Raw genomic sequence first — 13,245 nt, 5'->3', positions numbered from 1 at the left:
TAAAAAGCTGAAATGGTGATGTTTTATTTATATAAATCAAGTCTCGTGTGGGTTTATCCAGGTTAGCCAGATCTTGGTCTATCAGGCCAAATTCTTAGTTTTTTTTTAACCCATTTTAATTTTAGTTTTGGGTCTGTTGGGTCTTAGATTGACACGCTGAACCGGATTAAGTTTTAAAACTATGGAGAAACTTATTCCATGCAAGCAACTATAGGTTAAAAAAACACATTAACACGTGGCTTGCTGACATAAGAGAATATCACTCAACAAAACAAATGTAAATCAAATTTTGCAGCACCAAAATGAAGTTCTCTTATCTGGAAATACACCAAAAGCAACTGAGTTACCGCGGGTTCTGAGTTCTGATTCGCATTACCACCACCAAACAGAATCATTCATACTTGCTAAACAATTCTCACCGAACATCAAGATTCTTTGTCACAAATACAAGAAATTGGTGACTTTTTCAATGCTAAAAGCAATACAGAATCTTGGTTCATCAACAACAACAACCACAAGAACAACAACAGGGTTTGTGGCATCTTTTTATAGATTGAAACCACCACATGCCACCACAACTAGTGCTTTTGTCTCAATTTCTTCCAGCCTGTTATCCTATTATTCTCCAAGAACCAGACCCACAAAGCCTCTTCTGTTTCTGACTCGAAAGACTCTATCTTTGGAACCTGTTCGTGCTCACTCAACTCGGTCTGAGTCTAAGATGGATGACACTTCTTCTTCTTCATCAGTTGCTGTTCAGTCATCTGTGAGTTTCTTTTATTTCAGTTTTTGTTCTATATTGTTGAAATCCTGATACTCTTATTGAATTTGTAGATAAATTAGATAATTAGTTATGAATATTGGGCTGTTGGGTTTATGATTGTCATTTTCTTGATTGTGTGGTCGAAATTTCTCTTTATTTATTCAGTCCATTTTTTTTGGTCACCTTCATGCTTTAATTGAAGTTTTATCTTAGTTTTATGCCTCCATTGTTGGGGAATTTGATCATGTTTTACTTGTTTTCATTTATTGTAAATGTTGAGTTGCTTATTTGATCGACTTGGAAGCTACTTGATCTTGGTTGACACACAAGCTAGGTCGAAGATACTTGAATGAAACAAATAAGACGAACCTTATAACTAATCTCATATCACATGGTATTCTTTTTTGAACATCACTGATATTTTTTTTTCTTATTCAAGTTTTGTCAGTGCTTGTATCCACAGCTAGGTTTAGAAAGAGACGGTGTGAATTAGATTAATTGTTTCAGGATATCATTGATTGTTGATGCCAGTGGTTTTTAACTTTTCATCCCTTTTTGTCTCATTCGAGACACTTGCATTCACATAATCCTGTACGGGGCTCATTGTTTTTCTTTTCCAATGCCTCCAACGTTGTTCTTTGCTGATGATAATCTGCTTTTCAGGGAAGTGTACGCAAGATCAATTTCTGTCAGTGGTGTGGTGGCCAGACAAAACATGATATACCTGATGGGGAGGAAAAGATGAGAGCTATTTGCACAGTTTGTGGGAAAATTACCTATCAAAACCCTAAAATGGTATGGTCATTCATTATTACAATCAAATATGTCATGTATGTTTCTGCAGTCTTGTCTGATTACAGGTGTCATGTATGTTTCTTCTAAAATTGATTTTAGCATCCTGGTTCTCACCACAGCTGGTCAGGTATCACCATTTAATGTGAAGTGCATGAACTATCTAGCTTCATTTATTCTTTCGGCAACTATTAAAATACAAATCATGGGAGGACTTGTTGTGAAATAGAGATTGTATGCAAAAAAGGTTTTTAGGGAGCATAAGCTGTTGGACTCTGAGTCATCTAATTGTGGAATTGTGTGTGAATTATTTTAATTCTACTGGTTGTTTTAACGAGTACTGAAAACAAGGAAAACGTTGTAGGCATGAAGCCAAAAACCTTGCAATGTGTTTATATCATTCTATTCTTGGTTTTCTCTCCAGTTTGTTTGATACTGCATTTTCAATGAAGGCAATGGAAATATTGTTATCTTTTGTAAACTGGTTTGAATAGGTGGTGGGATGCCTCATTGAGCATGATAACAAGGTCTTACTCTGCAAGCGAAACATCCAACCATCATTTGGCCTCTGGTATGCGTCTGAAATTGGAATTTTGGTACAGAATGGAACCACTGCATGCTTTCTCTAATATAAACCCTCAAATAGTAGTTAAAAAGAAAAAAAAATGCATTTACTCCATATGGTACTTGGTCCTTCTTGGCATTTTTAGTTTTTCTTATCTTCATTATCCATGATGGATAACCCAGATAATTGTATTTTGCTGATGTAGGACCCTTCCTGCTGGTTACTTGGAAATTGGTGAGTCTGCTGCAGAAGGGGCAATCAGGGAAACCTGGGAGGAAGCACACGCAGAAGTGGAAGTCGTGTCACCCTTTGCTCATTTGGACATCCCTCTTATTGGCCAAGTAAGGGGAGAGATGCCTCTCATTTCTCATATTGATTTTTCTATGAACTTGCTTAAGGTTTCGAAGTTTGTTGTTGTTATTTGGAGCAGACTTACATAATTTTCTTAGCAAAGCTGAGGAAGCCCCACTTTTCACCTGGTCCAGAGTCATTGGAGTGCCAACTTTTTTCACTAGATGATATACCTTTTGATTCTTTGGCATTTTCATCAATGGCTGTTACTTTAAAGTTGGTAAGAGCCTGTTTTAGCAATACACAGTTTCTTCATTTACTTGCTATTGTTACTCACATATATAATCTCCTGTTGTTGCAGTACATTGAAGATGTTAAAGCTGGAAGTCGAAAATTTCACTACGGCACAATTAACAAAAGGTACTTTACAATGCATTTTTTGTATTAGAAGCCCAAATGAACTCCTGTGAGAATGGATAATCCACTTCTAATCTCAAAACCGGACAGCTTTGGATTGTCTATTGTCTCAATAAAATGCATTGGCTATTCGACTTATTTTTTACCATTTTGCTCTGTTGTAAATGATTTTGCGAAAGGAAATGACCATTTGGTAAAAGTAGTGTTCATTTCAGTTTCGGAGGTGTCTATTTTGAATTGTTATGATGGTGGTGGTTGTGGTATTGGAGGCAGGCAGGTGCTTGCGGGCAGTTTGAGGTGACTGCCGGTGCTTCTACCGTTGCCAATGTTTACGAAAGAAAAGAAATAATTGAATAACAGAACACCTTTCTTTCTTTCTGCTGTCATGATAAAATTTGGCTGCTGATCTTTAGCTTGGGAATGAGGCTGAATTTAACATGACCAACTTCTTTTTCGCAAAATTAGCACCAAAAGTGAGTCCTTTTCTTTTCAGTTCGCTGTTATTCACATTGATTCACTCCCTACACCTTTACTATTCCCTCAATTTTGAAGGCGGTGTTTGCTTGGCGCTGTAGGATTTTGTTCCATTAGTTGGTTGTGGCTTTCACGGGGTGGAATTTACCATGTCTTGACCCTTGAATTATTTTTTACATCATTCTTTATTGTCAGTGTTGTTAATATTCTAGCCCGATTGTTTCACGGAAAGCGACTTCTCCTAAACTTTCTTGTATTTATTTACTATTATAAAAGTTAATAATTTGATTTTTAGAAGTGTTTTTCTTTTATTTTGGATGAAAATTATTATCTGACATTAAATTACAAAAAATTCAAAAATATATTTTATTTCGGGTGGAAAACTATTTAACTTGTTCTTCAATAGTTATATATTTTGTTTTGATATTTTTTTAATTTTCTTCTTTAAAATTTGATTTTTATATTAATTTTTTTTTATTATTCCTTGTTTTTTACTCATTTTGATTTTTTTTTTATCATCATCTATCAATAGAGATTGTTCTTTCTTTGTAGAATACTTGCTTGCTATGCAAAGCATGCTCATGTTTGTTGAAGTCTCTTCTGATACTTATCTGCAGGCCAGGCACGAGCCCTTCTGATACCCATGGCTATACTCTCGTCAATCATTTGCAGTCATGAGAAATGGGGATCTGTTTTCCGTTTCACATGAGGTGTTTAATAGCTGGGATTGACATTCTATGATTTTTCAAATCCATGGCGGAAGCTGAAGATGGTGATGGGACCAGCATTCTGATGCATTGAAGCCATCGAAGAGCATTGAGCAGATGTATTCTGTAACGACCGAGTGTGTGGAAGAGGCAGCCATTTCTTTGAGCCATTTCATCGTACAACTTGTGTTTCATTGTTAGCTTCACTCTGCTTTCCATCCACAATGTACAGAAATTTACTTCACTCATTTGCATTGAATAAATACTTGTTAGCGAGGCTTCCTCTCATGTTTGAAAATGGTTCTCTCATCCTCGAACACTTCCAACCTTAATTTATTTTTATAAATTGAAAATGATAATAAAATTGAAAAGTAATTTTATCTTTATAAATTATTTAAAAGAAATATTTTGATGGAAATTGAAAAAAAATATCAATTTAAAAAATTAGAAAAAAAAACTCAAGGACCCTGTAGTGGTGAATCAACCTGGATAGCTTGAACATGCCAGTAATCAGCTTTCGTTTTCATGGCTATCAACATGAACTACCTAAAAGCAAAAAGGAACATGGGGTTTTGCTTTATCTTCGTTCCACACAAGAAGCATTAAGATTGCCTAACATTACCTAAGTTACACAGCATAGCACCACAAAACCACCTAGCAATCCTTAAGTCAATAAAGCTCTATATCAAAGTAAAACACACACATGTATCATCACCACACAATCACCTACTAATCTTAAGTCACAAGCTCCATTAAAGTAAGGAAACACATGATCATCCAAAATGAAAACCCATTCAACGCAAAAGATGTCATCCAGTGGCGTGCAAACTGGAGAAAGTCCAGACACTTTCTAACAGCTAAAACAGAGTACAGGACATAGTAGATGTGTCTAGGTGCTTTGACTATCAACGTTAGTAAAACTCAATACTAAAACTCCAAGATTATGGAACTGGTGTGCAAGAACGCCAAGGATTACATTGCCCTCGTCAACACAGAATGCCCAAAAAACTAAGTGCTCAACTAATAATAATAGCATAATACGGGGTAGCTATGCATTAACATTCACTTCTGTACCATCAACTAATTTTGACAAACTAGCAGATAAAAGCTTGAAATGCATGATGCAGGTAGGAACTTGAATCTCCCCAAACCCACAAATGAGGCATGAACTATAATCAACTACAACATAATCAAAGGCAGTAACTACATTACAATAGACCTGGGTTGATATTCAAAACCTTTCTCACTGAATAAAATCCAAAATCTTATATAATATATATAGTCATAGAGAGCCTAAGACAATTAAAAATCAAATTTATCAAAAGAAGTTTGTTCAATTCATCACCGTCATGCCTAAAAAAGAACTCTAGAACAATTTACCAAACAGGGAAAAAAGATATAAAGAGAGTAAATTATCGAAATCTTCACTCGCTCTTCTTCCTGAAGGAGCAACCCTCTGTAAGCTTGGCACGACCCCCTGTTGGCTGACACAGCACTGTCTGGCAGTTCCCACAAACCACAACAGTTTGTGAGTGACTGAAAACAGTGGTTCTGCACACAACATATTCATTTAACTAAATAAATAAAACCATCCACGATCCCTTTCCAAACCAAACAGCTAAGAAGGAATGCTTAAATTCATCAAGAAAAATATACAAAGGTCATGGCATGACTTACATGTTGAAGCAGCCCTGGCACTTAACATCCTGCAAGTTTTTACAAGAAAATATGATAAAAACATAATCAGAAGGGAAAATAATAGAAAGAAGGGCGGGAAAACGTATGGTATTTGTAATTACCATAAAAAAAGAGTTTGGGGACTGAACAAGACGCTTGAGCTTATGCTTCCTTTTCTCAAGCTCTGCTGGTGGGTTGAGCAAATCGATATCGTTTTGAAGAACCTTTCATTAACAAACAGATCAGTTAAAGAGCGAAACAGATCATAACAGATAACCAAACCATTTCACATCAACTCACTCACCATTGGAAAATTTTATTTTATCTTTGAAACCGCCTCTTTCTTTCTTTTGCGGGAAGACGCCAAACCTAGGCTAGAAAGAAACCCTAGAGCGCCCGAGAAAGACAGGTAGTCAATTTATGCAAAGGGCTGAATGGGGCTTATAGGCCGTTGATTTCGAGCAATGTCACATCCTGGCCTCTCATCTCGAAGGGTATAGGGTAACATTAAAAACAGGGGTATAATTGTCCATTTGGTCAAAAAAATAAAAAGAAGTTGAAAATGCAAGGGATTATTAACAGAACATTATAGCGTGTAGATGTTTTACTGTCTGGATCTCTGCTTTTACTGTGGACAGTAATAATGTGCTGGCAAAATTGTCCTTGATCTGTGGTCATTCGGGGTTGGTTTTCAGAGCTGCCTTCAAAATATTTACTGGCTTCTTTGCCATTAAAAAATTGCTTGGGGATTTTTTTTTTACAATAAAAATACGGATTTACTTTTATAGATAATAAAAATTAAAGTTCATCATAGAATTTATTCACTTTTCATAGTCGGGGGTATTTTTGCATTTTTATATAGTTATTTAGTATAATTATTTTTGTTATAAATTTTTTTTGATAATTTCATATTGTTTATTATTTTTTAAAAAATAAAAGCTGAGGGTATGTGTTCAAAACGCGTCAATGAACGCTATCTAATAATCAAAAATAATTTTTTTATATTTTTTTTAATGTATCATCGTGTTCTTTTCAATTTACAATAGCATATAATATCTAAATATGATTGGATTAACATATAATATCTAAATATGATTGGATTGTCACTTATAATCATTTGATTTTATCTTTTTTTTCTTTTTTTTTTATGGATAATGTACATAATTATTCTTATAGAAGCCTTTTTTCTTTTTAATTAGTTCCTTACTTACAATATCTTATATATAGTTTTTTTTAATTAATTTCAACTTTCATTTTTTTAATTTCTTATTTAGTTCTAATTTTTTTGATAGATTTTTTTTAATTTAATACTTTAGAAATGACAATAAATATCTTTTAGTCAATTTTTTTTTATATCTATACTCTATCCATTATCTATAAAATAAAAAATTTAAATGTTCATACTATCTATTGGATTTTAGGTATCCAATAAGAATCCACTATCTACTATCATTTATTAATTAATAAAAAATAAAATAGTGTGTGTATATATATATATATTAAATGATAAATTCTAAATATTGTTCATACATGTGTATTATGTGTTAATATTAAGAAATGTATATATTATATTGTATTAAAAAAATCTAGATATTTTACAAATATATTTATATAATATAAATATATATTTTAGATTAGACTCGAGCAAGTTTTAGGTCGGGTTTGATAAAATCCATATTTTATCTATTATCTATCAGGTCTGAAAAATACCTATCCATTTGAGTCGAGTCAGGTCAACATCCAATGAGTTAAGATTAAATTATCATTTTTATTTAATTGCAGTTTCTCATATGTTTTGTTTTTTATTTTGATACTTATTTTTACATTTTTTTTCTTAGCGCTCTTGTTGAAGTTTTTTAGCTTTCAATTTTATCATTCAATCACTTTTTTTATTTTTTTATTTTTTTCTAGTTTAACCATTGTTCCTTTGATTTGTTTTTTCTTTTTACTATAGTTATTTTTCAATTTAATTTATCCATTCAATTGAAAAATTTTATCCCTCCAATTAATATATTTTTCCATCCTAATTTTTTTAGATCCTTTTCTGTAATTGATTATTCTTTCCTAATTTTAATTTTTAATTTTTAATTTGTTTGGGATTCAACTTTATATGATATTATCATTATGTATTAGTTTTTTAGTAGTGGTTTTATGATTATTGTTATTTTCAATAAGTTTTATGATTATCATTTATGTGTTTTCCATGCCTCTTTTCAGCTATATATATATATATTGTTTTATACAAATTACATTTATTTTTTAAAATAAAAATATTTGTTTTAAAATAATTTTGTTGATGTATTTGGCCATGTATAATATTTTTTATGGTATGAGTTTATTTAATCAGTTTTATTTGTGTTTATTTTTTAAGTCATTGGATACGAATTTATTGATTTAAATAAAAAAATTAATAAATACAATCATGAATTTATTGATTTAAATAAAAAAATTAATAAATACAATCATGTTAAAGTCTTAATTTATATGATTGAATATCTTGATCTACATTTATCTTTTAATTTTTTTAATTTTATTTTGATGTTAATGATTTTTTTGTTTATTTAAAAAAATAATTAATAATGTATTTAATTAGATTTACATAAAATTTTTAATTTATATTTTGAATTTTTTATATAAAAAAATATATTGATACATCTTATATACCCGATAATTTGTTCTTAAAAATTTTATAACCCACAGGGTTACATAGCGAATTCATTATTAAGAATTGTCATCCAAGTACAAGCAGATAGGCAAAAAAAACTAATTAGGATTCTAGTTGATTGATACTAATTTATTTTTTTATAAATTTTCAATTATGCAAACAATGGTACATAATGTAGTTTAGCTTTACATCTGTAGCATCTACACATGTTTCTTGTATTTTTGTACTTTTAGGCTTTGGAAGCAAGATTTATCTCCAAGGTGGTTGCTTTTTGTTCAATGAATTTCTATTTATGAAGAAAAAATAGTAAAGATTAATTTTTTTAAAAAATTAACATAATAAATTAAAATTTTTATAGAATAACATAATTTTAAAAAACTATATAAAATAACACAATTAATTTAAGGTTTTCTCGTCAAAAACTGCCCCAATACTGCTACCCATCACTGCCTCAAAAAAAAAATAATCCTATATCACTATTAATTTTATAGCTTTTATTGTTAATTTTTAATTGGTTATTAATAGGTTTTATTGTTAATTTTTAATTGGTTTAGTTATGGTTAGATTATTGCTCAGAGTTAGTTTGAAATTAAAATTTGTTGAATTCTTAATAAATTACCTATAAATCTATATAATTAAAATTAATTTTATATAATTATGTATAAAATAACATGAATTATAACTTATGTGTCGATCATTCTCTTTTATACAGGAATACTTGCCTCCTATTAAATATAAATTGAAATCTACAGGAATACTTGCCTCCTATTAAATATAAATTGAAATCTAAAAATATTTTAATTGATTAGGTTTAGAGTTTGTTTTTTAGTTCAAGTCTTTTTAAAACTATCAAAAACTTACATAATTATTAATTTTAAAATTTATAAAATTAGACAAGTGCATATAAATTAATCTAGATAGTTACATAAATAATAAAAAAAAAAGTATTGATTGAAGCAAGTTTGACTTGTTCACTGACACTGGTCCATGGAAAAAAGCTTCTTTCTCATATGCAGGCAGGAGTGAGGTGCTTAACATGGATTGGTGCATCAAGGTAGCTGGCTACAGGATGCATGCAGTGATGGGAAAATGCTTATAATGTGTAAGATCCCTCCAGCTCCAGGGGCACTGCAGCAGCATCCATTCACTAAGCTACCGCACAAAGTTTTACATGAACACCAAGACATCCCATCAACTTCGCCTTTTATCACAATAAATATGATCTTGATGAAAAAAAATTAATGGGGTGAAAAATAAACTGGAGGAGCTTGGTCTAGTATTTTGCAGAATGCCACTAGATGTTGCTGATAACAAATGCCTTCCTTTTTAACATGTTCTAACAGTCTGGATTCGAGACATTGCACAAGCCACAATATTATCAGCACAATTAACTTCTCTCTGCGATGAAAGCTGCTTTCATTAGCAAAGAAACAACTTAGCATGAAAAGCTTCTGCTTACAGATATGCAATCTGGAAAAAGAATGAAGATGGACCTTTATGAACAAACTAACCATCAGGAAAATTCTAGTAATGAAATATTTCATAGAATTCTATCTTCTAGTTCTCTTACTATTGTTTTCCATGATAGATAATTGTATCATCCGTAGAGAGGGATTTTGAATCTTTATTCCCCATATAGAACGATGAATTTCTGCAGAATCTCTGATGATCTTTACTGTTTAGTCTTTAATCATTTTCGCTGCTGAGTCTATGATATTGATCGCCTTGTAGTAACGGGTACCATCTCAGTATCTTTTGACAGTTAATTACACTTTCTTTTTCCCACAGCCTTTGTTCATTCTGTCAGTAGAGGTGAGCAGGAGGCCAGCTGGGTCTAATTAATGAGAATAGTTTTCTGAAAATCTTGATATAAAAATAAATTAATCTGAACTAAAAATCCTTAAATTTTAGCAAAACTCAACTAAAAGACTCAGTCTTGTTTGGTTAATTCAGTTGGTTTGGTTCTTTGATCTTTCTACCGTCTGAAATGATGCCTAGCTTTCTTAAACACAGCAAGTCAGAACTCTTCACTCATTGTCCTAGCTCGTCAATAATCTCCCAATTAAATTAAGCAAGAATTTTTTTATTTTGAAAAATCCAATAATTATACTCAGAAAATCAACTAACTAAAGTTACATATTGGTTTGCTACTTAAAATCAAGGACTTGATAATGGTTAAACATCTTGGACAGCCTTCGACATGACAATCAGCTTAATTTCTATTTTTAAAAAAATCACAGCAAATTTCTTTGAAATAGGATCTACAAATTACAAGCATAGCACCGATCACCTAGATAATCATAGCTGGCCAAAGGGTTTCAATTCAGAGAACATATTCCTCCAGTTTTCATGAACCTGCAGCTAGTTTTCCAGCGCTATATATGTACATGATTTGACGAATAAATAAAAAAGATTATTGAAGTGTTACTCTTTTTCGATAATCACTTCCTGGAACACGGCAACGATATATCTATATACACGTACTTATATAATTGGTTAAAACCAAATCATACTGATGGACTTACGACATTCTGCTTCAAACCCTGGTGTTTGATTCATCTCCCTGAGAGTCCTGAAAACGGAGAGAGTTGGCCGCCAACAAGAGAGTTGTCCCATTCATTGAAGGATGGAGGCATGGGTGGCCACGTAAAAGCAGGTCTTTCAGCTGGCACTTCTGGTGGTGGCGCTTCCCCTGTAAGAACCTGCAAAACAGTTTTCATGGAGGGCCTATTTTTTGGGTTTGGATGGCAGCAGGCCAGCCCCAGAATAAGAACACACTCCATCTCTTCCTCTATGAATATTCCATTCAATCTGGGGTCTGCACCTTCGAGGATTGTTCCCCTCCTGTAAAGTTCCCATAGCCCATTCACAATGTTACAGATGTAGTCATCCCGCTCAGCCTGCCCTCCAGGCTTCCTTCCACATGCAACTTCCAGAACAAGAACACCAAAAGCATAAACATCTGTTTCGGCCGTTGCCCTTCCTGTAAGAATACTCTCCGGAGCCATGTAGCCAGGTGTTCCTGCAAGCTCTTTTGTTGAGTGGTGAGTTTGTTCATTATGAATAATGGTGCGAGCCAAGCCGAAATCTCCGAGTTTTGCAGTGAAATCTAAATCCAACATTACGTTACTGGCCTTTATGTCTCGGTGAAGTACCCTGTTCATACATCCATTATGCAGATAATCCAATGCCTGTGCCACTCCTGAAATCACACTCAACCTTTTTCCCCAGCTCAGTGTTTCTTCCTGCGTGCCTGACTTTTCATCCCAAAATATATATTTATCCAGGCTACCATTAGGCAAGTACTCGTAAACCAAGAGGTACTCGCGCTTTTCGTGGCACCACCCGATCAGCTTAACAAGATTTCGGTGATGGATGTGGCCTATTGTAGTTACTTCTGCTATGAACTCTTGCTTTCCTTGGGTTGATTTCTTTGAGACTCTTTTGACAGCAACTTCCTTTTTTCCCAAGATTCCCTTGTAGACTGTCCCGAAGCCACCTTTCCCGAGCTTGTTTTTAGGGTTGAATTTGCCAGTTGCTTTGCTAAGTTCTTTGAATTTGAACTTCTTCGGAGCAGTTGAGAAGCCTAGGATTGCCTCTTCAATATTTGGATGAGTATTCTCCACCCTATTTCCTTCATATCCCCTTTTCCTGTACAAGAAAAAGGCTATACCAATACCAATACTAATCAACAGGATTAGCACTGATCCTACAGCAACCAAAATCCAAACCGTCCGCGACTTGGAATCTTTTACCTCAGAAATGTTAAACTGCCACGACTTCACACAATTTAATTGCGTGTTATTACTTGTTGAACCCGAAAATCCCACATACACCTTTTCTGGAAGATAGGCCGAGAGATCGAGAGGCTCAGAGAGAACTGGATTCTTCATGTCGTCACCGACAAAAACAACCAAATTCTTGCTGTCATATTGAACAACTACCTTGATATCCTTGGCCGCAGAAATATAAATACCTCTATCATTTAACGAAACCGATCTTTTTGAGTAGACACTGTTTATATCCAATCCAATATGGTTATCGTCAAGATCTTCTGGGAAGCTTTTTCTAGTGTCAAATTCTATCGCCACTGTCTTCGCGTCAGTGGTTCCATTTAACCTGGAATTTACAATCCCAAGCCATTGTCCATCGCTTCCACCTGGAACGTGAGGATCTGCGGTTAATATAAAGGCCAAGCCTTCACCACTTGAAGCTGTCATGTTTTGGACATTGAGAACGAAGGTCGTATTGAAATTTGCTTTCTTCCCCTCCTTGCTCCACAGCCTGAATGGCCGTCGGTACAGGGTCCTTCCAGCCCTGTTTTCCATGCTAGCTCCACGAACATCTGGTGTGACTTGGATGGCGCCGAGGGCTATAGAAGAATTGTCACTCAAAATAAGTTCAGACTGATCTGAAATCGTGAAGTTTGGAAACTGAAAACCACGGCTCTGTACTTGAGCAAGAGCCAAGACGACAGCTAGGATTGCAGAAGTGGCTGCCAGGGGAAAGCGCATCTCGGCAATACTGTCGAATGACCTTTTCAGATTTTCTTGAGCAACTCTCTGGCAAGGTTAAATGATAATGAATGAGATAACAATTACACAGAAGATAGATTCTTATCAGCTTAAATTAAAAAAAAATGTTTGGCAGAACTAATGACTTGTATTAGGGAGTGAATTTCCTAGCATTTTCTGATCTTATATTTTATTCCCTTTGAAAGCTTAGAATTGTAGTAATCACTATAGTGGAATTGAATATGAATAATGTCTGGTTGACTATTATGCAGGTTGTTGTCATCAAATGTATTGTCATTTCTGGTAGCTCTGCTTACTTGGTCTTGTAGTTGCATTAAACATAATCATTGGAGTAGTTTATAATTGTTTTCTCACGCAAT

The 13,245-nt window shown here is 33.6% G+C and overlaps 3 protein-coding genes across 3 annotated transcripts; 1 reads left to right on the top strand and 2 right to left on the bottom strand.

The window, feature by feature from the left end:
- Window positions 1–266: 266 nt before the first annotated feature.
- LOC105117323 (nudix hydrolase 23, chloroplastic-like) lies at window positions 267–4,297 on the top strand. The gene is made up of 7 exons (XM_011014941.1): window positions 267–766; window positions 1,427–1,558; window positions 2,050–2,126; window positions 2,326–2,461; window positions 2,551–2,691; window positions 2,773–2,831; window positions 3,920–4,297. Exons 1-7 carry the CDS (start codon window positions 470–472, stop codon window positions 3,978–3,980), a joined length of 903 nt encoding a protein of 300 aa, XP_011013243.1. The 5' UTR covers window positions 267–469; the 3' UTR covers window positions 3,981–4,297.
- Window positions 4,298–5,213: 916 nt separating this feature from the next.
- LOC105117322 (40S ribosomal protein S27-2) lies at window positions 5,214–6,109 on the bottom strand. The gene is made up of 4 exons (XM_011014940.1): window positions 5,991–6,109; window positions 5,809–5,910; window positions 5,687–5,715; window positions 5,214–5,560 (listed from the first exon to the last, which is right to left on the bottom strand). The coding sequence occupies exons 1-4, from the start codon at window positions 5,991–5,993 to the stop codon at window positions 5,434–5,436; spliced, it is 261 nt and encodes an 86-aa protein (XP_011013242.1). The 5' UTR covers window positions 5,994–6,109; the 3' UTR covers window positions 5,214–5,433.
- A 4,464-nt stretch (window positions 6,110–10,573) lies between these two features.
- LOC105117321 (probable L-type lectin-domain containing receptor kinase S.5) lies at window positions 10,574–12,993 on the bottom strand. Its single transcript, XM_011014939.1, has one exon. It carries the CDS (start codon window positions 12,863–12,865, stop codon window positions 10,907–10,909), a length of 1,959 nt encoding a protein of 652 aa, XP_011013241.1. The 5' UTR covers window positions 12,866–12,993; the 3' UTR covers window positions 10,574–10,906.
- Between the last annotated feature and the right edge of the window lie 252 nt (window positions 12,994–13,245).

The sequence above is a fragment of the Populus euphratica genome, unplaced genomic scaffold, assembly GCF_000495115.2.
Source record: "Populus euphratica unplaced genomic scaffold, PopEup_1.0 scaffold1298.1, whole genome shotgun sequence".
NCBI classification, from domain to species: Eukaryota; Viridiplantae; Streptophyta; class Magnoliopsida; order Malpighiales; family Salicaceae; genus Populus; species Populus euphratica.
Note: the sequence above shows the minus strand (reverse complement) of the source record. Positions and strands in the feature narration are given on the sequence as shown.